The sequence below is a fragment of the Onychostruthus taczanowskii genome, unplaced genomic scaffold (assembly GCF_017590055.1).
Source record: "Onychostruthus taczanowskii isolate IOZ18803 unplaced genomic scaffold, ASM1759005v1 scaffold6, whole genome shotgun sequence".
Taxonomy (NCBI): Eukaryota; Metazoa; Chordata; class Aves; order Passeriformes; family Passeridae; genus Onychostruthus; species Onychostruthus taczanowskii.
This window is the reverse complement of record NW_024503679.1, coordinates 120,843-143,980: the sequence shown is the minus strand read 5'-3', so window position 1 is coordinate 143,980 and position 23,138 is coordinate 120,843. Positions and strand designations below refer to the sequence as shown.

Sequence of the window (23,138 nt, the reverse complement as noted above, 5' to 3'; positions counted from 1 at the left end):
CTGTCCATCATCTCCATCCTTCCATCTCCATCCCTCCCATATCCATCACAACTCTATCACCTTTTCATCCCTTCCATTCCTTCCATCCCCTTCATCATCTCCATCCCTCCATCATCTCCATCATACCATCCCTTCCATGTCCATCCATCCCACATCCATCACGCCTCTATCACCTCTGTCACATTTCCATCCCTTCCATTCCCTTCCTCTATCAGCTCCATCCCTCCATCACACCATCCCTCCATCCTGTCCATCATCTCCATCCCTCCATCCCTCCATCCCTTCCATCTCTGTCACACCTCTGTCACCTTTCCATCCCCCCGGTCCCCTCTCAAGGCTCCTCTCCTCCGCAGCGCCGTTCCACGCCACCACGCCCAAATCACCAACAACGCCGCGCTCCGCTGGGGCTGGGAGCTCTGGGGGCTGATCCCTGCAGGGATGAACAGACCCCAGCTTCCCACAGAGCCCCTTCTCAGTTCCACGGGAAATTCACGTTCACTGCCTTTTTTTGTTTGTTTTTTAAGGGAACTTGCCCAAATCTTCAGATTCAATGGTGCTCTGAGACGGGGATGAAACACCCCCCAGGGATGGCTCCCTGAAAGGCTGGGTTTGACCTAGTGATTCCAGGTTTTCAGGGATAGAAAGCTCCTCCCGATTTTTAGTGAAGCCCTGAACTGATCCAGAGCTTGGCAGCACCTTTCTGCCTTTACACAGGAGAAAGACCAGGATCAGCCCCCTTTGGGATTAAAAACTTCCCCCAATGCCACTGGAGTACAGCCCACTCATTTCCCACAGGAAAAACCCCAATCCAACACACCAACTCAGATTTCTAGGAATGATAGAGGGGCGTAGGGTGTTTTTCCCCCGCAAAAAAATAATTTCCCAGTGGAATAAGGTGAGAAAGAGACTCGAGAGATATTCATGTAAGTATTTGTTGGGTTAGAAATATGGTGTGGTTTCCATCCCAGCACAGGACTGCATCCCAAGCAGGCACAAAGAGGCAGGAATTGCTGCTCCGTTTGCCACGAGGCTCCACCTTCCTGCTGGCTACAGCTGAACGCAGCAAAAGGCCCCTCCTGCAATCCTGAAAGCCTTGCTCCTTAACCTGGACACAGAAATCTATTGCTTGATAAAGGAAAAAACCCCTGATATTAAAAAAAGGCAGCAAGTGCAGAGTTAGTGTGAAAGCCAGGAGTGTCCTACAGTTCTCTGTGCCTTTCTCCCAGCCCTTGGAGATTTTCCAGGAGGTAATTTAAAATCTCAATTTGTGAGAGGCTCAGCAGGTGATGGATTTTTTTATTTTTTTTTTAATCAGTAGGAACACTCAGGAATTCACTCCAGGAGTTTACATTCAAGGAATTTAGGTGCGTGGGTGCGCCCAGGATGGGTCCCCTAGAGGTGGGCGCTGCTGAAGGCTCCAGAACCTTTCTGAAGCAGCAGGAAGGATCCATTCCCAGTGGCGCAAGGAGCTGGAAAAGAGGATTCCACCCCGTGGGATAAGGCTGGGCAGGGTCACCTGAGAGGAACCAGCAGGTTTGTTTGTGTTTGGATGGAGGGAGCTGCCCGTGGCGGGTGGAGGACATCACACCCCACCCTCCAGCACCCCGCCCCCACCACAGGCTGGCTCCCTCCAAGACACCTCTGGGGAACATCCACGTGGGAAGGAAGAGCTGCCACCCCCGGGAGAGGAACCATCCTCCAGCAGAGCAGCGAGGGGCCGAGCTCCAAGCCCCTCCAGCCGCTCACAGAGAGCTCCCGACGGGAAACCGCTGCCGGATCTGGAAAGGCTCGCACTTCTTGTACTTCATGGTCAGCCCGTACTGGGGGGTGATGTCCACGTGCTCCCCGGGCCGCAGGCTGAAGTGCAGCTGCTGCAGCAGCGTGGTGAGGAAGAGGAAGATCTCCCAGCGGCCGATGGTCTCCCCGATGCAGCGGCGCCTGCCCAGCCCGAAGACCAGCACCTTCTCGCTCTCGGTGCGGCTCAGCTCCGTCCCCGCCGCGCTCAGGAACCGCTCGGGCCTGAAGGCTGAGGGCTCCTTCCACAGCGTCCTGCGTGTGAGGAGCGCCCAGAGCTTGGTTGCAGAATTTTTAAATGTTGAACGGCAAAATAATTGTTATAAAACTAGTAATGTAATTAGAGTAATAAAATTTGAACAATTGAGAGTAGGACAGCGCAAGACAATTAAAACAAAGAGTTGCGGACGTCCGGGCACCTTTTTCTGGGCAAAATAAGCCCAAAAAAGGACCCACGTTAACAGAGGATTAACCCTTAAAAACGACAGCCTGTTGCATGTTCATACACATCATACATGATGCATAAATTCCATTCAAACACAGGATTCTGTCTGGTCAGTGTCAACTTCTTCCTCTGAATCCTAACAGCTGAGTGAGGCAGGAAGAAGTTAGTTTTCTCCTGATAAATGGAGCAATAAATTCCCTTTCTCTGAAAGATTTAGGTGTCCTGTGGCTGCTATCTCAGTGCGTGTCCTTTCTTTAGAAAAAAGTGCCTTACCTAGCATAGTTTCTATTTTAACATTATGCTATAACCTAGACCTATATTTAACACACTACTTAAGGAAATTAATACAGCATAACTTTCTAACATAACACGTACAATATTCATTTTAATATTTGCAAAAAGCCAGTCATAAAATATGCATTTTTCACACTAGGACACAGAGGGGACACTCCTGAGGCTTTGGTCACAGGGTCACATAACAGCTCGTCCACTGCCACCCCCTGCCGTGGCAGGGACACCTTCCACCATCCCAGGGTACTCCGAGTCCTGTCCAGCCATAGGAATGTGCCCTCTGTTGACGGAGTGACCAACCATCCTTTGTCTCCTTTTTAAAAAGGAAAAAAGCCCAGAAGTTTCTTTCCTCAATTAGCAAAGAAGACCTGAGGGACTTCATCTCAAACTTAAGGACAGCTAACTGGACAGGAGCCAAAAAGTCCAGCCTGAGTAATTTACTAGAAAAAGAAGAGAACCAAGAAACTAATGGCTTTTGTGAGGTGTTTTACCAGGAGCCTCTTGCACATGGCTTGGTTTTTCCTCTTGTTTTTGCCTTTTATTAAAACTTTTCTGTTTCCAACACTACCACAGAAGCCATCCTGCTGATTTTATGCCTTCTGAGGTAGCTGAGCTATCTTGGATGTGATATAGATCTCCAAGAGCTTTGAGACCTGGCTCGAAGAGACCATATATCATCATCCAGCCTGGCCTTGGGCACTGCCAGGGATCCAGGGGCAGCCACAGCTTCTCCTGTGCCAGGGCCTCCCCACGCTCCCAGGGAGGAATTCCTTATTCCCAATCTCCCATCCATCCCTGCCCTCTGGCAGTGGGAAGCCATTCCCTGTGTCCTGTCCTTCCATGCCTTGTCCCTATTTCCTCTCCAGCTCTCCAGGAGCCCCTTTAGGCCCTGGAAGGGGCTCTGAGGTGTCCCAGATCCCAGCTCCAGAGCAGAGGGTTCCAGCCCTTGGGCATTGTGACAGCCTGACCGCCTGCAATGGGGTCAGTGGCCAAACCCCTCCTTGCAGAGAGGAGTTTTGCAGCACTGTCTGACTCCACCACCCAAACCCACCCTTGGCAAGCTCTGGCCCTGATCTCCAGCACCAACTCATGTCAGACTCCATCAGCTCAGCCCATTGAAACCCTCTTTCAGGCTCGGGCTGTGTTTGCCTGGCCAGACACCAGAGATGGATTTGATTCCACCCATTTAATCCCAGCAGCCAGAGAACCTGCAGCTTCAGCACGGGGATCAGCCAGCAGCCCTTCAAACAGGGAAAATGGGGACCAGGGTGGGTTTCTTGTTTTGAATCCTCTCAGCAGAGCTGCCCAGACTGTCCCATTGCAGCTGCTGGGAGGTGCCAGGTAGGATTTAACAGTGTCTCAGCTGGGAATTTCTGCTGGGATACATGGAATCCCCTCTGCCCTAAGGACAGCACTCCCATCCCATGCTCATGCAGGAACAGGAGGGCTATCAGAAGGTTTCTGGTCTCTTGAGGTGTTTGGATACAAACATCCAAAACACCACCTCTGGGAACCCCCTCCTGTATCAAGCCTTAGCTGAATCTCTGCTGGAATGTCTCTTCTGGGAAGCAGTGGAGGGGCAGGAAGGGGCTCTGCTTCCCAGTCCCCCCATCATTCCCAAAGCTGATTATCAGCAACCACAACACGAGCCCACCGACTTTAACAGAGTCACGTCACCACATTTTTCTCCCTTAAAAAGGGGAGTGAGCAATTCCCATTGAGCACACCCAGAGCTGTCAGCTCAGATCACAGGATCTGCTGGGCAGCAGGATTTTCTGATTCCTGACTATCCAGCAGCCTGAGCAGCACACCAATTAGGTAATCCCCGGTGCTGGGGAGCTGCTGGACTGGGGGCCAAGTCAAGCTGGACCAGCTCCATGCCCAGCAGAGTCAAGGCTGGGCTCAGCATCAAACCCACACCATTTTTGGTCCAATCTGCCCTTTCGTACATGACCCAGTAATTTTCTGGCATGAGGATGGGCGTGATCAGAACGGCAAGAGCAGCCACAGCAGCCTGGATGAGCAGGGGGGGTTTGGGATACTCACTCATCGTGGTTCACTTGCCACTGGTTGATGAACACACAGGTGTCCTTGGGGATGTAGTAGCCATTCAGCACTGTCGCTTTTGTGGTGCTGAAGGGAACACAGGTGGAAAGAGAAGTGAGAGGAGATCCACAGCTCCTGACAAGTCAAAGCCCAGCGAGTCCTGCAGGGGTTTCATCTTCAAAGACCTATTTGTGCCCTTAGGACTGGCTAGGAAATACCCCAGATTGTATTCTGGAGGTTTAACAGTCTTGTTGAACCTCTTTCCTCCAGCAGAAAAATTCCAGTTTCACTTCACAGCTCATTCCAGATGAGTTGTGATGTGGTTCCTCCCAAGGCAGGAAGAAATATAAACCCAGGGGTGTTCTGCCAGCAAAGGTTTGTGGGGTGAAACCACCCTCAAAACAAAGGATTCAACCCCAGAAGGACAACAAGATGGAATATTTCCCCTTCACAGGGATCAACTCCCCTCCAAAACCCCCAAATGAGGTGTCAGCCATTCCAGCCCGTACCTGTGTGGGATGGTGAAGGGCAGGAAGGAGGAATGCCTGAACACCTCCAGGATGAAGGCTTCCGTGTAGGGCAGCGTGCCCCGGTCCGACAGCCGCGGCCGCCTCTCCCGCCCGATGGTCCGGTCTGGGGGAGTGGAGCAGGAAGAGGCTCAGGACCAGGGCTGAGCACAGAGCTCTTGGCCCCGGAGGGATGTGGGTCATGGACTCACCCAGCTCTTCCTGGATCTTCTTCTGGATGTCGGGGTACAAGGCAGCGTACATGAGGCTCCAGGACAGGGCTGTGGTCACAGTGTCAAAGCCTGGATGGGCGTGGAGGAGGCATTTAGTGACCACAAGAGCAGAGGTGAGTGGGTGTTTTAGATTCCACCACTCCAGATGTTTGTTCCCCTATCAGCTGCCACCAAAAAGTGCTCAGGAGGGCACCCAACAGCAGCTCCACACACCCAAAGGCGGCCAACGGGTCCGCCCAGCAGCTCCACGTCCCCACCCAGCCTCCAGCTTTGGGATTCATCCCAAAGATCCAATGGTGCCCTCAGAAACATTCCCACCTGCCCCAAAGAGGTCGTTGACGATGTGGATGATCTTCTCGTCGGAGAGATGGACGCGGGCGTCCTCCCCGACAGTGTTCTCCTGGCAGTGCCCGATCAGCGAGTCCGTGATGTCCCGGATGTGCTCCTGGGGAAGAATTCACAGAAACACAGAATGATGAGATTGGAAGAAACCTTCAAGACCATCGAGTCCAACCCAGCCCCAACACCTCAACTGAACCCTGGCACCCAGTGCCACATCCAGGCTTTGTTAAACACACCCAGGGATGGGGACTGCACCACCTCCCCAGGCAGAACACTCTAGAACTTTATCACCCTTTCTGTGAAAAACTTTTTCCTGATATTCAACCTAAATTTCCCTTGGTGCAGCTTGAGAGTGTGTCCTGCGGTTCTGTCAGTGCTGCCCGGAGAGATAGCCCAGCCCAAGCTGAGCACAGGCACCTTTCAGGAGCTGGTGGCTCAGGGACACCATGGACACACAGGGATGGGGAAACCTGCTTCAAATGGCTCGGGGAGGGAATCACTGCAGCTCAGAGGCTCCAAGGGGCTATACTGGGTGTGGCAGGGAGTTCTGGATACTGAGAATTTTAGACTTTGTGTGCTGACAGACTCTGACTCTCAGGAGAGCACTGCATTTGACCTGGCGCTGTGGAGAAACTTCCAAAATTGATTGACAGCCCTGGGATTATGGGTGTGTAGTTGATTACAAGTGTGTAACATCACAGGGTAGAAAACAGAGTTTGGGGTTTTAGAACATGGTAATATATAGAGAGCAAGTGGAGGTTTTAGGGCGGAGGTTGGTTGTTCTTCTCTACCTTCTTCCTGGGTTTGGGTGGTATTTTGTAATTGGCAATTTTGTAATTAGGTGTCGTTTCTTAATTGGATAGTTTAGCCTTAAAAGACCTTGTAACAAGAGATACTTAGCCATTTTGTGCCTTGTTACTGAAAGACTGCAGAACTCACTGCAGTGAAACTGTAACATAAATATTTATAATAATAAATACCTGAGCGTGAAGGTGAACTATCATTTCAATAGCCTTCAATCCCAACCTCAAAAGAGGCAGAGAAAGGAAGCCAAAAACCAGCAGCAGGGGACATGTGCGGGCATCTCCACCCCCATCCAGGAGCATCCAAGCCCTTACCTTATCAAAGCTGCTGTAGTGCTCCTGCACAATTTTCTGCACGAAGGTGTTCAAGCGCCGGTTGATGTCCTTGAAGACCTCCATGGCGCGGCTGGGCAGGTAGCGCAGCATGGGGATGAAGTCGGCAGGGTGACCGTTCCCGGTCACCTCCCCAAATTCGTTGCCCAGGTTCACCAGGCTGAGCAGCTCGTGGTCCTCGTGCTCGTAGCGCTTGCCAAAGCACATGGCACAGATGACGTTGGCCACCGACACCGACAGGTACTGGTTAAGGTCGAACCTCTTGTCCTCCTCCATCAGCTGCAGGAACTTGGCGACCAGGTACTCGGCCTCCTTGGAGACGTGCTCCTCCAGCAGGCAGCTGCAGGACGAAGTGGGGCTGGGGGCGATGGAGAAGCTCTTCAGGGCGCTCTGGGCCAGCTTCCTGCGCGCTTTCCACACCTCCCCGGAGTCGGGGCTGAACGCCAGGCTCTGCCCGTTGGAGACGTAACGGAAGCTCGGCAGGTCGGGTCTCCCCATGAAGTCGTCTCCTTGCTTGACCAGGGCTTGCCGGATGGTGTCCAGCCCGCTGAGCACCAGCACGGGCCGCGTGCCGATGCGCACCTCCATCACGTCCCCGTAGCGCCGGCTCAGCCGCGTCAGCGCCAGGTGCGTGTCCCCGCGCAGCTCCAGCACGTTCCCCAGCACGGGATAGCCCCGCGGGCCCGGCGGCCGCCGCAGCCCCGCGGGCACGGCCGGCTGCAGCCGCTGCAGCAGCAGGAACACCAGGCAGAACACCGCGGCCACCAGCAGCACCTCGCTGGCCGGCACCACGCCGGGGAGAGCCGCCGGCCACATGGCAGCTTGCAGTGTCACCGCCGGCACCGGGCAGCCCTGAAGGAAGGGAGCGCGCTCAGGGCAACAGCCGGCAGCAGCCAGGGGCTCAGCGCTGCGGCTGTCCCTGACAGGGACAGCGAGCCACAGCCCTTCAGCACCTCGGGGGATGGGGCGAGCCATCCTTTAAGGGGGACCTCAACCCGTCAGAGACTTTGCAGCACCCCCTTTCCCGCAGCAGATCCCTAGGCTGGCATGCAGAACCCTCAGGAATAAAGCAAAGATGCCTTAGGAGCTGGGGCTGCTCTCTGGGCTGAGACTCCTGGAGGTGTTCCTGACAGACACAGGGACAGGGAGTGACAGCCCTTCAGCAGCTCGGGGCATGGAGCTGCCCCTGCAGCACTGCGGGTTGCCAGCGGCACAGCCTGGAGACTTGTGAGTGCTCCCAACACACCCATCCATCCCTTCAGGGGGACCTCAACCCGTCAGAGACTTTGCAGCACCCCTTTCCTCACAGAAACCCCAAACCCCCACTGGCACAGCAGTGGCTCCTGCCCACGGAAGACAATGTTGAAAACAAGGCATGGAAAACTGCAGCTCAGCAAATCCCAGGGAAGCAGGAGCACAGGATCAGCAGCTCCTCCATCAATGTGCTTCCAGCACCACCAAACCCATCAGGAGTCACAGCCAGGAGGATGGACCTGCTGGCCACAATACTGGGGGACCTGGGGATGTCACAGGGCTGCTCTGTGGGAACACACAGCTCACTGGGTGAGCAGGGGCATCCAAGTATGATCTTCCTGGTCCTATATCCATGTTCAACACCTACCAAAACACACAATCTGACCTCAACCCATCAGAGACTTTGTGGCACCCCTTTTCCCATAGCAGATCCTCAGGAGTAAACCAAAGATGGGTTAGGGGCTGGGCCTGGTCTCTGGGCTGAGACACTTGGAGCTGTGACAGCACAGGACAGGAGAGGAGCAGAGCTGGGCTTCCCTTGTGATCCACAGTTGTCACGCTTTAGGAAACTACTCACACTAAAAACCGGGGTTTTGCTGGCCAGAAGTGGAAGGAATGGGTCCCCCAACTTTTTGTCTACGTGCCAGGGAAGCAAAGGTGCTCTCTTAACCACAGGATTTTTTTTTTCTCCTCGAAGTTTTTTTCCAGAGCTCTTGGCTAGAGGAGAGCTGATCCCGATTTGAGGATCACCGAGCTGCCACCACTCACCAGCACATGAAACACAGCAGTGCCAGGAATCGTCCCTGAGATCCATGGTGTGGAAAAATAACCCTGCCTACAGCAGGGGCCAGCGGGATGGGTGCACCCCACTCCCAGCTCTGTCAGAAACCATGGAATCATTGAGTCCCCCGAGTTAGAAGGGACTCCTAAGGATCACCAAGCCCAGCTCCCAGCTCCTCAGGGGAAGAAATCCTTCTGAAAGCCCCGAGCAGGGCTGGGAGGAGATTGACTGTCAAATCCCCCCTTCCCTCGGGTTTGGCAGGGTGCCACAGCCACCCACGGGACATCTGCGGGGGAGATTCAGGGGGGCTCCGGGGACCTTGCAAGCAGCCGGTGCCGCCCAGCCGGGACCCCTTCGCAGCCCTTGGCAGCGCAGGACCCGCGAGGGGAGCATTACCGCCAGGTCCCCCCAAAACCTCCTTCCAGCAGGTGGAGAGAGGATGCTGCTGCGGTCGGAAAAGCAGCACAGCCCACGGCGGGGCTGTCCATCACCCGGGGGTGCTGGAAGAGCCCCCCAGCCCCCGTCCATGGCGGTCCGGGCTCTCCGGTACTCACCTCGGCAGGAGCGGTGCGGAGCGGCGGGAGGGGCGATCCCGCGACAGGTGCCCGCTGCCCGCGGCTCCTGCTTTATATGCATCGCCCCGCGAGCTGATTGGCCAGGCCGCCTCCTGTCACGTGACCCCCAACTCCCCAAGAACTCCCCGGACCCCCCCACGCCCCCCCCATCCCCGGGGTTCCCCCCACGCGTGGGGTGCGGGACCCCCGCTCCCCGCGTATCCCCGGGGGGGAGGCTGCGAGGCGGGCGGGGGGACTGTCAGGGAAGGGAAGGGGGTCCCGATAAGTCGTGGCGTGGGGTGCGGGGGTGGGGGGGTGTCGGTGCCGCCCGTGGGTTCCAACCCGGGGCGGGCATCGCGTGCGAAGAGGGCGGGATGTTTGGGCAAACCCGCACCGCTCCGGTCACTCCAGTCACGCTACAGGCAGGATCTTAAAGGCGCCGGTCCCGAGCCCCGCTCTTCCCCAGGACCCCCCCACCGGGGGCCGGCCCGGCTGCCCTGCTCACCCCCAGACCCAGAGGGTTCCGTACAGCCACGGCCGCGCCCCCCGCCCCGCTGCCCGCAGCCCCGGGACATCCGCGGTGTCCGGAGCCGCGGGGACAGCGGCAGCGTGGGAAAACGCCCCGGGCAGCGGCGTGCGGGCCGGGGGTGGGGGNNNNGGGGGGGGGTTGAGGGATTCAGGCCCCCTCGGGGCTCCGCGAACACGCGGGGATGAGGGCGGACCGCCCACCGAGGGGTTCAGCGATCGCGCACCACCGCGGGGCCGTGCCCGTCCCGCCGCCCGTGTGCCCCGTGAGCAGAGCGGCGGCCACCGGCTCCGTGCGTCTCCCCCCACCTCGCACTGCGGGACCACCCCACAGCTCCACAGGGACCCCGCGGGGACGTGGGCGGCGGGGCAGACCGGGGGGGTCACGGCCCTGGCTGCCCCGGCCCGGTTAAAGATTGTCCAGGTTCGCGTGAGAAGCCGTCGTGCCCTGTGTCACCTCTGTCCCCTGGGGACAGGGCCACCCGAGGGGCGAGGTGGGGTTGGGATGGGGCACAGGGTGCAGCCGGAGGGAGGGGCGGGTGTTCGGGTCAGAAGGGGAGCTCGGGCAGAGTTTGCACCCCCGCTCCCCGCGGGGTGACAGGCCAGGTCCTGCCCTGCAGGGAGGACAAGGGGGAGCAGCCCGCTCCCAAAATCTGTCCCTTCCGCCCGCAATCCTCGTTCCCAGCCCAGCCGCCACGAGGTGGGAGATAGGCCAGGGGGTCCGCCCCGCCGAGGGGTCCCAGAGGTGGCATTAGGGACATCGCGTGCGAAGGGGCTCTGGCCAGACCCGGGAGGGCCGTGCTGGTCACTCGCAGTCACGCTATGGGTGGGTGGGGGGGGAAATGGTTTTTAAAGGACCAGGGCGGTGGCCTCCCGTCCAGGAGCCTGGCCCGGGGTCAAGGCGGCGCCGGAGCAGCTGAGGAGCAGCTCCCCCCACGGCTGGCTGCGGGCTGGCGAGCTTGTGGGGGGTCCCAACATTGGGGACAATCATCGGTGTCAACAGGGGTGCCCTCTGCCGCAGGATGCTGCATCACCTGCGAGGGGACGGCACTGCCCCTGTAATTTGTGTCCCCTCGATGGGACACTGCCATCCCAGCCCTTTCCAGCCACGAGAAGAGGGAGAGAGGGGAGTGCCACCTGAAATGTCCCCTCATAGCTCCAGGCGACACCGAGAGGCGCCCCGCGCTGCGGGGCTGCTGACCACGAATGTCACAAAGGTGCTCCACGGCTCCGGACACTCGTCAGGGGATGGCTCTGGCACCTCGTACAACACCGGGCACAACGCTCTGTGTGTCTGTCCGAGTGCCCCCGCGTCCCTCCCGCTCGTGTGCGAGCGCCCACGCCGTGTCCCCGCACACCTGTCCCCGCACACGCGCCCTGCACGCACGGAGCCCATCGGTGTGCGGGGACAGGCTCGGGGCTGCCAGCCCCCTCCGTGTCCCGCACAGCTCCGTGCCCCTCGTGCGTGGGCGCGTGCTCGTGCCACGCATGCCGTGCCACACGTGCCTGCGGGCACCGTCACCCTGCCGCTCCCCCTGTCCCTGCACGCACAGCCCGATCCCGGGGGGTGGTGACCCACGGAGGGGACAGCGACACCCGGCAGGGACAGGGGGCTGGCAGCGTCCCCGCGGCTGCCCCAGGCAGCTCCGGGGATCCACGGGCTCAGCGAGGGGCGGCGGCCGGGGCTGAGGGTGTTTTGGGGGTGTGAGGCTGCCTGGCACGCAAGGCAGCAGCTCTTAAAGCTGCTCTCATCAGGAGGCACTCTGCCCTCGCAAGGCTTGGCAGCTACGGGGGAGAGCTGGGACGGGGTGGAAGAGGGTCCTGGGGAACCTCTCCGGGACTCTCCCCAACTTCTCCAGAGCTTTGGGATGCGATGGATGAGGAGTGGGTGGGTTCAGCATCAGCACAAGGTCTGAAATGCTGCTGGGGGTCACTCAGCCCCCCCAGCCCCAACCCTACCCCATGCAATGGGTTCGGGTAGATCCATAGGGATGGGAGGATGCAGCCCGCCGCACAAACCCTGCTCCTGCAGCCTGCCTCCCCAAAAGCGTTCCCAAGGGTCCTGCCGGGGCCGGGAGGGCTGCGGCATTCCCGGGAATTATCAGCAGGAATATTAGCAGCCGGAGTTTTGTAATTGCACTTGCCAAACATTAATGAACGGCGTCATTGTTATTAACGAGCCCTATTAGACCAGATGTTGAAAGCCTTTATTAAATATTAGCTCAGCTTTTACCTGGGCCAAATTCCCCCCGGAATTTTCGAAGATTGAAGGAAACTTTGGGCCAAACCCCCAAACTCGGCTCATTCCTGCTCATCCCAGCTGCACTTCCCAAACTGCCCTGAATTTTGCCCCGCCTGGAGAAGCAGCCCCGTTGGCTCGAGCATTTCCCTGTCGGGTGTCACCCAATGTTTTGGAGGGATGAACTGCCCCAGCCTTGCCCCGTGCTGCCCCTTCACCTCTCCTATCTGCCGGGCTCACCTCCTCCCCTCTGCCCCGCCACTCCTCCTCCTCCTCCTCCTCGCTGCCTGTTTGCCCCGGAGGAGCCAGGGGAAGCGAGCCAGCCGCCTTCTCACGCAAACCTGGCCAATCGTTAACCTGAGCCTGGCTCTGCCGCTGGCCCGGATGATCCCGCCGCCACCGCTCCCGGGACAGGGCACCTGCCCGACGGTTCCCCAGGGATGGATGAGGATGGCTGTAGATGCCTTGTCACAAACGTGTCCCCTCGCTCACAGCCTGCAGCTCCCAGCACCTCCAGAATGGCCATGGAGGTGACAGCTCTCTGGCAGCTGGGAACAGTCTGGCCAGCCCAGAAAAGTTTTTTTGGGGAAATGCCTGGCACCCACATTCCGTAGGCAAGCAATGCTGCCAACGTCCTACGTCCTCCCCAAGGCAGTCTTTAGGGACCCCCTTCTTTCTCCCTGTCCTGGGGACCCCCTTCTGCCTCCCACAGCAGGCTCCATGGCCCTGACCAGGTGAAGTCACCATTCATGGCCCAGAGCCTGCTGGAGGGGAGAAAGGCTCTTCCCTGGCTTCTTGGGCAGGCTCCAGCCAGGATCAGCCCCGTTCGTTAATGGGTAGCTATTCCCAAGTGCGTTCGCAGCAGGAGGGGGGAGATAAATACCCAGTGGTGCAGTGAAGGGAGAGCTTTGACAGCCGTGGACATCCAGGTGGCAGGAGAAGAATCAGGTAGAGGAGAACGAGGTGACAGAAGAAGAAGGTTGAGGAGACAGAGGAGGATTCCCCCTTGCTCCCAGTGCCAATCCCTGTTGGGAGCCTAAAACCAACCAGGTAGGAGACAGACAAGGCCGAGTACCTGGTCGCCAAGTTCCTGCAGCTGATGGAGGAGGACAAGAGGTTTGAGCCCTACCGGTACCTGGTGGTGTCGGTGGCCAACGTCATCTGTGCCATGTGCTTTGGCAAGCGCTACGAGCACGAGGACCAGGAGCTGCTCAGCCTGGTGAATTCCACTGAGGAGTTCACTGATGTAACTGCTGCTGGCAACCCCGCCGACTTCATCCCCGTGCTGCGCTACCTGCCCAGCCGCCGCATGAAGCTGTTCATAGATTTCAACAGGTACTTGGTCAGCTTCCTGCAGAAGAGGGTCAAGGAGCACTACGAGACCTACGACGAGGTAAGAGCTTGCAGGACCCTCACTTGCTCTCCTTCCCCTCTCTATCAGCAAGGTGTTTGTGTTCTGGCAGCCAAGCAGCAATGGCCATTGTCTCTCCCCAGTCCTCCTTCTCACAGAATCATTGGGTATTGTAGAATCATGGAATATCCTCAGTTGGCTCACACATGGATCATCCAGTCCATCTCCTAGTCCTGCACACACACCCCAACAATCCCACCCTGAGCATCCCTGACAGCGTTGTCCAAACTATCCTGGAGCTCTGGCAGCCTTGGGACCGTGACCTTTCCCTGGGGAGCCTGGGCAGAGCCCCACCACTCCCTGGGAGAAGAACCTTTTCCTGATGTCCCACCTGAATCTCCCTGGTCTCACCTTCATGAGCCTCTCAGCATCTCCTCCCTTCCCTGTGTGGTGTGGCCAGTCTGGTGACTGAACCTCAGGTTCCTTGGAGAACCCTCTCCTTGTTTCCACACAAGGACCCCGGGAGCTAAGAGATGATGCTCCCCAGAGCTCATGTGACCCCAGGTTCCCCCAGCACCAGGTGGGGCTGCCCAGGAGCACCCACCCCTCTGCAGTCCTGCTCCATCACCTTGTCCCCTCTTCTTCTCAGAACAACATCCGGGACATCACGGACTCCCTCATTGAGCAGTGCCTGGACAAAAAAATAGGAACAAACACGGCCACACAGATCCCCAAGGAGAAGATCGTCAACCTCGTGAATGACCTTTTTGGAGCAGGTATCTTCCCACCTTTCCTCAGCTCTGGCAGATGATCTCAGGTTTTCTCCAGCTCCTCCTGTCTGATCCTTCCTTGTCCCGCACCAGGCAGCTGGTTTGGGTCTAAGCTCTCGCTCTCCTGCTCACTGGACCTTCCAGGGATACCTCCAGAGACCAATCTGGGACCTCAGCTCAGGAAAAGTGAAGGGCATGATTATATAGCTCAGCTGATCCTCACAATCCAGTGTTTTTTCCTGGCTGAGGGAGATGTCTGTGGGCTGATTCACCTTTCTGTGGAAATTCCTCCAATTCTGGAGAAGCTGTACAAACCTGACACAAACCAGGAGCGGGACAGGCTGAGAGAGCAGAATATTTTAGCAAAGTTTATTATGACAGAATAAAACCCCAAGCCTTGCAGCATGTCCAGGACGTCCCCTGCCTCCTCAGCCAGCCCAGACTGCCCTGTGTGATGGTCAGCCTGCAGGCCAGGGTGGGTGCTGTGCTGAGCTCACCCACACCCCATCCTCTTTGCCCAGGCTTCGACACCGTGACCACAGCCCTGTCCTGGAGCCTCATGTACCTTGTGACGAACCCCAACATCCAGAAGAAGATCCAGGAAGAGCTGGGTGAGTCCATGACCCACATCCCTCCGGGGCCAAGAGCTCTGTGCTCAGCCCTGGTCCTGAGCCTCTTCCTGCTCCACTCCCCCAGACCGGACCATCGGGCGGGAGAGGCGGCCGCGGCTGTCGGACCGGGGCACGCTGCCCTACACGGAAGCCTTCATCCTGGAGGTGTTCAGGCATTCCTCCTTCCTGCCCTTCACCATCCCACACAGGTACGGGCTGGAGTGGCTGACACCTCATTTGGGGTTTTTGGAAGGGAGTTGATCCCTGTGAAGGGGAAATATTCCATCTTGTTGTCCTTCTGGGGTTGAATCCTTTGTTTTGAGGGTGGTTTCACCCCACAAACCTTTGCTGGCAGAACACCCCTGGGTTTATATTTCTTCCTGCCTTGGGAGGAACCACATCACAACTCATCTGGAATGAGCTGTGAAGTGAAACTGGAATTTTTCTGCTGGAGGAAAGAGGTTCAACAAGACTGTTAAACCTCCAGAATACAATCTGGGGTATTTCCTAGCCAGTCCTAAGGGCACAAATAGGTCTTTGAAGATGAAACCCCTGCAGGACTCGCTGGGCTTTGACTTGTCAGGAGCTGTGGATCTCCTCTCACTTCTCTTTCCACCTGTGTTCCCTTCAGCACAACAAAAGTGACAGTGATGAATGGCGGTGGGCTGGCAGAGCTGTTTCAGAGACAAGGTGGCCTTGAGGCACCATGTTACGGCTCGTGGAGGACACAGCTGTCCCCACAAAAGCACCCCTTTGGGTCACACCCTTCAGGAGCAGCCTGACACTCCCCTGAGGATGCAGAAGAACCTTTGGGCTTGCCCAACTCTCCATCTTTTCTCTCCCCAGCACCACCAAGGACACGGTGTTGAACGGCTACTTCATCCCAAAGGATCGCTGCATGTTCATCAACCAGTGGCAAGTGAACCATGACGAGTGAGTACCGTGTGAAGCACAAACCCTCCTGTGCTGGCAAACAGGTCCTTTCCTCTGCTGACAGACAGGTCCCCTCCTGCAGTGACAAACAGGGCCCCTCCCATGGTGGCAAACCATCAGGCGTGTTCTTCCCGACAGTTCCCACCTTCCAGTGTCCCCCCCACACCCATGACCAGGAGAAACCATCTCAACACCCGATGTTCTCCCTTCCAGGAAGCTTTGGAAGGACCCAGACACCTTCCACCCCGAGCGTTTCCTCAGCGCTGACGGGACCAAAGTGAACAAAGAGGAGGGTGAGAAGGTGCTGCTGTTTGGCCTGGGGAAGAGGAGGTGCATCGGGGAGAACATTGCCAGGTGGCAGGTGTTCCTCTTCCTGGCCACGCTGCTCCAGCAGCTGGAGTTCAGCGTCTGCGAGGGCGGCAGGGTGGACATGACCCCGCTCTATGGACTGTCCCTGAAGCACAAGAGGTGTGAGCACTTCCAGGTCAGGCAGCGCTTCCCCACGAAGGGCAGGAGCTGAGCGGTGGGAGCAGACAGCCCCAGGGTGTCCTGGCAGCAGAGCTGGGTCTGGAACGACTTTGGGGGTGATGGAATAAACTGAAACCATCGGGACTTCTGCTTTATCTGCTTCGTTTTCTAGCAGTTTTTGCCCGTTTTCTTTCCTGGTGTTTCTAGTGTTGGATATTCCATTAAATGTTGGCTATTCCACCACACCCAGTCTTGGACTGTGTCCTTTGGGAGTCACTCTCTGATGGACACAGGACAGCCAACCCATGCCATAACCCCACAGCCCCCATTGGTGTTTCAGAATTACAGAATTTTAGGATTGTTTAAGTTGGAAAAGGCTTTATTATTGTCAAGCCCAGCAGTGCCAGGGCCGCCACTAGCCCATGTCCCCATGTGCCACATGTTTTAACACCCCCAGGGATGGTGACTCCACCACTGACCACTTTCACGGTGAAGAAGTTTTCCCAATATCTAAACCTCCCCAGGAGCAACTTGAGCCTTCATCCTCCTCCTCCACCACAGTCGGTAGTGGCCCTGGAGGACAAGGGAGGACACAAGGGAGGAGACAAGGAAGGACACAAGGGAGGACACCTTCAGCCCTGGCTGCTGGGAAAGCAGAACTGCTGCTGTTCCGGGCTGGAACAAAGGTGTTTTTACGGCAGGAAGAGAATGAGACCCAGGAATTGCTTCAGCTCAAACCCAAGAGTTTACATTGGCTGCCAGTCAGCCTGTGCCAGCAGAGCCAGATGCCTCCTTTTCCCAGCTTTGCACGCAAAGCCACCCCAGCCAACACCAGCACCTGGCAGCGATGACACAGCGACAAGCACAGCCCTGGTTCAGCACACTCTGTCCTGCACCCATTCCCAGGAGAGGGTTCTGCCCCCACAGCCCCAGACCCCGAGCTCCTGCCATGTCCAAATGCCAATCACTCACCAGGCATTGCACAAAAGCTTCCCAGAAGAGGCAGAGATGAAAGCGTGGTGGGGAAGAGAGTGGGGAAGCGGATTGCCCAAGAATTCAGGGAGATCCTGGCTTGTCCAGACCTGCTAAACCAGCCTGGGGGAAAAGCAGTGACTCTGTGTGTCCAGGCCCTGCTTGGTCACCAGTTTGTGGTGGAACACCGAGGTGACACAGCCTCAGAGCCACCCGAATTCTTTGAGCCTGCACAAGCAGCTGTTGGCATCACACCAACTTTGTCTTCCCCGTTTAACATCATGATCCCAATGTTGTGGGAAAAGCACCGGAGGGGAAGGTCCAAACCTGCTGCAGGCTCCCAGAGGCGTTGGAAAAAATGTGGAAGGATGCTTTAGGACAACTCACAAGGTTCACCAGCCAAATAACTGTTCCACCATGACAAGGACACAGGTCAATGCATCAGAGTCCAAAATGCACTTCTCACAAGGGACATCCCACAGATCAATGCACCAAAATCCCAAACCCACTTCCCACTAGGGACATCCCACAGATCAATGCACCAAAATCCCAAACCCTCTTCCCACAAGGGACATCCCAAAGCCAGCATTCTCCTGCTGCAGGGAAAGAGGATATCATCCACTGGAGGTGCACCTCAGTGCCTAACCTGGTGACTCAGAAGAGCAGTGAGATTGCTGGGGCCTCATCAGTGCCATGCTGTCCCCGTGGGGTGGACTTGGCCCTGTGGGGACACGCAATGCTGGCCCCGCTGTGGGACACAGCCTCTTTTGCTGCAGACTTTGCATGACTCCTGTGCCCCAAAGGCTGGCTGGGTGTGCTGATAAGGCTGCAATAAGCAGGAGCAGATAGAAAGAACATAAGGATTTTCTTTCCCCCTCCTTGCAGATGAGAGTTTTATAGCCCTGGGGCAGATAAGCAGCTTAATATTAACAACTGTGGTACAGACAACTCCCAGCCTCTTGCTGGTGGGAAGACTACCCAAGATCCATTCCTGGAGAGCTGAAGAAGTCACCTCTGTGTCAGGGTGGAGCAGGGGAAGGGAAGAGGATGGAGAAGAGAGGAATGGGCAGAGAAATTATCCTTCCCTTCTCTTCATGAGGCGTGAGGCAGAGCGGCCAATTTATAACTCCCTGCCTACATTTAGCACCTCTCCCTCTCCTGATGCCGTTGGAATCATCCCCTGGAGCTGTGGAAGAACTTTCCAGGCATTCTGCAAAGGCAGGAGGGACCCCTGAGACCTTGGTCTGAAACCCCTGCATGTTCACCACTCCCTGGACATCCTTTCCAACAGGCCAGACCCCAGGAGAGGCCCCAGCTTTCCTGCTCTAGTCCAGAAAATCACAGCATGGAATCTCCTGAGCTGGAAGGGACCCCAAGGGTCATCAATCCAGCCCCTGTACAGACACCTCAACAATCCCACCCTGTGCCTCAGAGCATTATCCAAACACTCCTGGAGCTGTTGGGGCAGTGCCCATCCCTGTTCAGTGCCCCACCACCCTCTGGGCGAGGCGCCTTTCCCTGTTATCCAGCCTGAACCTCTCCTTTTCACCATCGCTGCTGTGAAAACCTCAGCAACTCACAGTAGGTGAGAGGCTCCAGCTCCCCTATCTTTGCCTGCCCCTAATGACCTTCCTCAATTAAGCCCTCCAATTACTCCCCGGGCAGTCTGCAAGCACCCGGTTTTGTTACTGGAATCGGGGTGGTGATAAGCCAGGGAAGCTTTGATCATTCCATGGAAAATTGCTTTTATGGTTGGTTTTAAAGTGAGTCATGAGTCCAGCCATGGCAGCAGGGCTCCAGCACCACTTCCAAATGCTCCCAGCACCCTCATTCCTGCAGGAAAAGCTCTGGGCAGACACAGGCTTCTCCCTCTGGCTGGACACCTGCCTGATGCCAGCACTCGGCTGGTGGCATCTCCTCTCTAGGGAAGTCAGCCCCTGGCCCCAAAATGAGCCAGAACAGCCACTTGTGACTGTCCTGGGTGGAAGAGAGGAGTTGCTCTAACACCCAAAAGCCTTCCCAATTAAAAGTGAACCCTGCATCTCTAATTTCTGTCCTTTGGCTGTTTGGGATCTGTCATCAGGAGTCATCTCCCCGTGGGGATTAATAAGTCTGTGTCTCACTTTTGCTGTTTGTGCCCAGCACTAGTGACAGAGGAAAACCCCCCAACACCATCTTTTTTTTTTGCATCTCCACAGGCACAGAACTCCACACTGGTTTCTGCCTTTTGGGAGGAATAAAAATTTCTGCTCAGCCTCCCTGAGCAGCTGCTGGGGTGCTGGAGCTGTTGGGTGAGGAAGCTGCTGGTTCTCCAATCCATCCTGCTTGGACCTGTGGGTGGAGCAGAGCTGGATCCAAAGGAGCTGGGCACATTAAACCCAGCACATGGCTCTGCTCCAGCAGTGCTCCCAAATCAACCTGGACCCTTTTCCCTCCTGCCACCCTGCCCTCCCTCCTCCTGGTGGGAAGGAGGCTGAGTTTGTGCTGATCGATTGCCCTGTGCCATAGCAGGCACAAGGTACCTGTGAATCAGAGGGCAGGAAAGAGGGCAAGGATGGAGTTTGTCCCCAGGCTGAGAAGGGAACAGCAGAGATGAGAGATAGCTCCTCCCTGCACGCAAAGCCTTGCTCAGGAAAAGCTCTGGGATTCCAGGAATTCCCTCAAACCTGGCTGCACACCCACCCTGGCAGGATTTTCCATGGGCTAAGAGAGCACCAGGGGCCACCAGCTCCCACGAGCACTGGCAGTGTGAGCCAAAAGCCTCCGGGATGGTGGATGCCCCTCAGACTGTGCAGGATGTGGGCTGGAGAGCTGGGATGCACTCGGGGCTGGCTGTCCCCTGGGTGTCCCCAAGGCTGGCCCTGGTGGCAGCATAGCAGTGGGAGCTGGGGTCACACAGAGGCACAGGATCTCATGTCCCCCCCACAGCAACAGGTCCCAGTTGTCTGCCCCACTCTCACCCCTAAAATCATCTCCCTGAGCCCCAGCAGGGTGGGTAGAGCAGGGCTGGTGCTGTCAGGGTGGGGGACACAGGCAGAGGGCGGGTGTCCCACCCCGGGTATGAAAAGCCACCTGCTGACAGCCAGCGTCCCCAGCCTGCTCACCTTAATTAAAACCATCCCGGGAACGAGGGCTGCCCAGGAGAGCCCTGAAATGAGGCTGTTCTTCACACCCGAGAGGGATTTGGGGTTGGCATGGGGGAAGAGGCACCCCGGGAGGCAGGATTGGGATGGAGGGAGCAGGATCCTAACTCTCTGGAGCACTGCTGTCCCCGAACGCCCTCCGGTGGCACCTGTGACACAGCTCCGCCGGTGGCACCGAGCAGCGCCGGGCTTTACCGCTGTCGGGACATTTTTTTGCCAAGAGGGACATTTGTGGAGGGGGATCTGTCGGAGACGGACCCCCCTGCAGAGCGTCCCGCATCCCGCAGAGCCCCCGGAGCCCTGGGAGCCGCAGAACCGGCCAAAGCCGGCTCCCTTCGGGGCTTTTCCGGCTGGAAGGTGAATTCTCCGGGCTGGAATGAGCCGGGAGCTGTCGCGCTGGCTTTACTCGGCTGTTCCCAGCCACCGCCTGCGATCCTGCACTGTCTCGTAGATCCCGGCAGGATCGCGTCCCTTTCCCCGCCGCCCCTCTCATCGCCCCGCGCTGCCGGAATCCCTCGGGGGCTCCGAGCTCGGAGCCGACCAGCCGGGCAGGCGATTTTCCATCCTTCACTCCGCTGGGATTTCACCCTCAGCTCCTCCTCTGCTGCATTTCCCCCCCTTTTCTTTATTTTCTGTTTCCCTGCCGATTGCAGCCGGCTGAAGGGCCCCCTCTCCTGGAGATGTCCATTCCAGCCTCGCTGCCCGCGGATCCATCCTTCCCTTCCAGCCAGGGCATCACCCACCCTCAAACCGAGACCCTTCCAGGGAAAAAATCCGGCCGGGACTGGAATCCCCGCACGGAGCAGCCTCAGAGCAACCCCTCACGGTCCTTGCAGCCAGCCCGGGGGATGCTGAGGCTCTTGGGGCTGCCGGGGCAAGAAGAAATCCCGATGGCAGAGTATTTCCCCGTTCCTCGGTCAGATGGACCGGGAATACCCAGGGCCGGGCACCGTTCCCCACCCAGCTGGGTCTGTGCCCGGGTTTTCCCCACCGGGGAGGGGGCTCCAGGCTCCAGCGGTGCCGTGCTGAGGATTTTTGTGGAATTCCGGTTCCCAGCCACCCCAAACTCTCCGTGACCGGGCAGGGCAGGGCGGGTGCGTGGCTCGGTGACCGCGGGCGCACTGCTGATGCACTTCCAGCTGCTTTCAGTTCCTCCCAGAAGGAGCCTGGGAGAGGATGGAGCCCCTTCCACACCTCCCCGAGGCCAGAGGAACATTCCAGGCCCCGGGGGGAACTCGGGGCTCACCCCAGTAACGCGTCCCTGGATCTTTCTTGCGCGCTGTTGGAGCAAGGATGTGCTTCCTAAAATTGGGCTGGGCTTTGCGTCCCGCTCCCGTGGCTGCTGGGATCTCCCTGGTGCTGCACCCCGACCTTCCCTGTCCCCTGCGGTCCCTTTGTCCCCATGGAATCAGAGAAAGGGTTGGGTTGGAAGGTACCTTAAAGATCACTTATTCATTCTATTAATTCTATTAATTTATTCTATGTTACGATGTCATATCGTGTCGCTATATGACATTATAATACGTTATGCTCTCTGATGTGTTTATGTGATGTCATGCTATATATTATTAGCTATTTGAGCAATTTTATTGCAGTATTGTTACTATTAATAACAATAATTCTACATATAATATCTCCTAGGACCACAGAATCAAGGAGTGGGCTAGGTTGGAAGAGACCTTAAAGATATTATATTATTGTATTATATTATATTATATTATATTATATTATATTATATTATATTATATTATATTATAATGTTATTATTTTTCATTGTCATTTTACCATTTTATTGTTATTTACTGCAGACTTTGTAACGCTTTTTATTCTTTTATTGGCATTTTAGCATCATTTCAGTACTACTTTGCACCCGTGTGAGCACACACCGGGCAGGAACCGAGGGTCGGTCCCGGTCCCCGTGCTGCTCCTGGTGCGGGTCCCGTTCCCAGTGCGGATCCCGGTGCCGGTGTCGTTCCGGTGCAGGTGCCGTTCCGGTGCAGGTGCGGGTCCCTTTATCTGTCCCCATGCAGGCGCCGGTGGCAGTCCCGTTCCCAGTGCGGGTCCCGTTGCCGCTGCCTGTTCCATTCCCGCTCGCTGTGCGGGTCCGGCTCCCGCTGCCACTCCCGTTTGTGTTCCCGCTGCGGGTCCCGCTCCCGCTCCCGCTCCCATTCCCGGTGCGGGAGCCGTTCCCATTGCCGGTGCGGGTCCCACTACCCGATGCCGGTCCCGGTGCCTGTGGGGATGCCAGTGCCGGTGCGGGTACCAGTGCTGCTGCCGTTCTCGGTGCGGGTCCGGCTCCCGGTGCGTGTCCCGTCCGCGCTGCGGGTACCCCTGTCCCCGCTGTCCCTGCCGTTCCGCTGTGGGTCCCGCTGTCCCCGCTGTGGGTCCCGCTGTCCCCGCTGTCCCTGCCGTTCCGCTGTGGGTCCCGCTGTCCCCGCTGTCCCCGCTGTGGGTCCCGCTGTCCCCGCTGTCCCTGCCGTTCCGCTGTGGGTCCCGCTGTCCCCGCTGTGGGTCCCGCTGTCCCCGCTGTCCCCGGTTTGTGGCGCTGCCGGCGGTGGCCACCAGGTGGCGCCGCGCTCCTCCCGGTGCCCCCGCCCCGCCGCCGGCGCGGTGCTCGCGGCGCATGCGCGCTGCGCTCGGGGCGCTCCGGTTCCGGGCGCCGCTCCCTTCGTCCCTCCTTCCCTCCCTCCCTCCCTCGGTCCGTCCCTCCGGCCCCGCCGCCCCGGGACCCCCGCGCCTCGCCC

The 23,138-nt window shown here is 57.6% G+C and overlaps 3 protein-coding genes across 3 annotated transcripts in view; 2 read left to right on the top strand and 1 right to left on the bottom strand.

Moving 5' to 3' along the window:
• Nucleotides 1-1,373: 1,373 nt before the first annotated feature.
• On the bottom strand, nt 1,374-9,464 carry LOC121343331 (cytochrome P450 1A4-like). Its single transcript, XM_041418379.1, has 7 exons — nt 9,225-9,464; nt 6,776-7,645; nt 5,634-5,760; nt 5,295-5,384; nt 5,086-5,209; nt 4,577-4,663; nt 1,374-2,049 (listed from the first exon to the last, which is right to left on the bottom strand). Exons 1-7 carry the CDS (start codon nt 9,462-9,464, stop codon nt 1,743-1,745), a joined length of 1,845 nt encoding a protein of 614 aa, XP_041274313.1. The 3' UTR covers nt 1,374-1,742.
• A 628-nt stretch (nt 9,465-10,092) lies between these two features.
• Nucleotides 10,093-16,331, top strand: LOC121343330 (cytochrome P450 1A5-like). The gene is made up of 7 exons (XM_041418378.1): nt 10,093-10,200; nt 10,242-10,337; nt 13,201-13,539; nt 14,147-14,273; nt 14,789-14,878; nt 14,964-15,087; nt 16,025-16,331. Exons 1-7 carry the CDS (start codon nt 10,093-10,095, stop codon nt 16,329-16,331), a joined length of 1,191 nt encoding a protein of 396 aa, XP_041274312.1.
• A 5,476-nt stretch (nt 16,332-21,807) lies between these two features.
• CSK (C-terminal Src kinase) overlaps nt 21,808-23,138 on the top strand; it is a 12,306-nt gene continuing 10,975 nt past the window's right edge. The window contains exon 1 of the mRNA XM_041418949.1: nt 21,808-21,826. The gene's annotated coding sequence lies outside the window, so the exon portion shown is untranslated. The remainder of the gene's footprint in view (nt 21,827-23,138) is intronic.

Bases quoted from the DNA above. Each gene is read 5' to 3' on its own strand.
- LOC121343331 (XM_041418379.1), bottom strand. From the start codon at position 9,464: ATGCATATAAAGCAGGAGCCGCGGGCAGCGGGCACCTGTCGCGGGATC. The intron at 7,646-9,224 runs GTAATGCTCCCC...CCCTTCCTTCAG, and splicing joins GGTTTTGGGGGGACCTGGCG to GGCTGCCCGGTGCCGGCGGT. The intron at 5,761-6,775 runs GTAAGGGCTTGG...ATTCTTCCCCAG, and splicing joins ACTACAGCAGCTTTGATAAG to GAGCACATCCGGGACATCAC.
- LOC121343330 (XM_041418378.1), top strand. From the start codon at position 10,093: ATGAGGGCGGACCGCCCACCGAGGGGTTCAGCGATCGCGCACCACCGC. The intron at 14,274-14,788 runs GTATCTTCCCAC...CTCTTTGCCCAG, and splicing joins GAATGACCTTTTTGGAGCAG to GCTTCGACACCGTGACCACA. The intron at 15,088-16,024 runs GTACGGGCTGGA...TCTCCCTTCCAG, and splicing joins CCCTTCACCATCCCACACAG to GAAGCTTTGGAAGGACCCAG.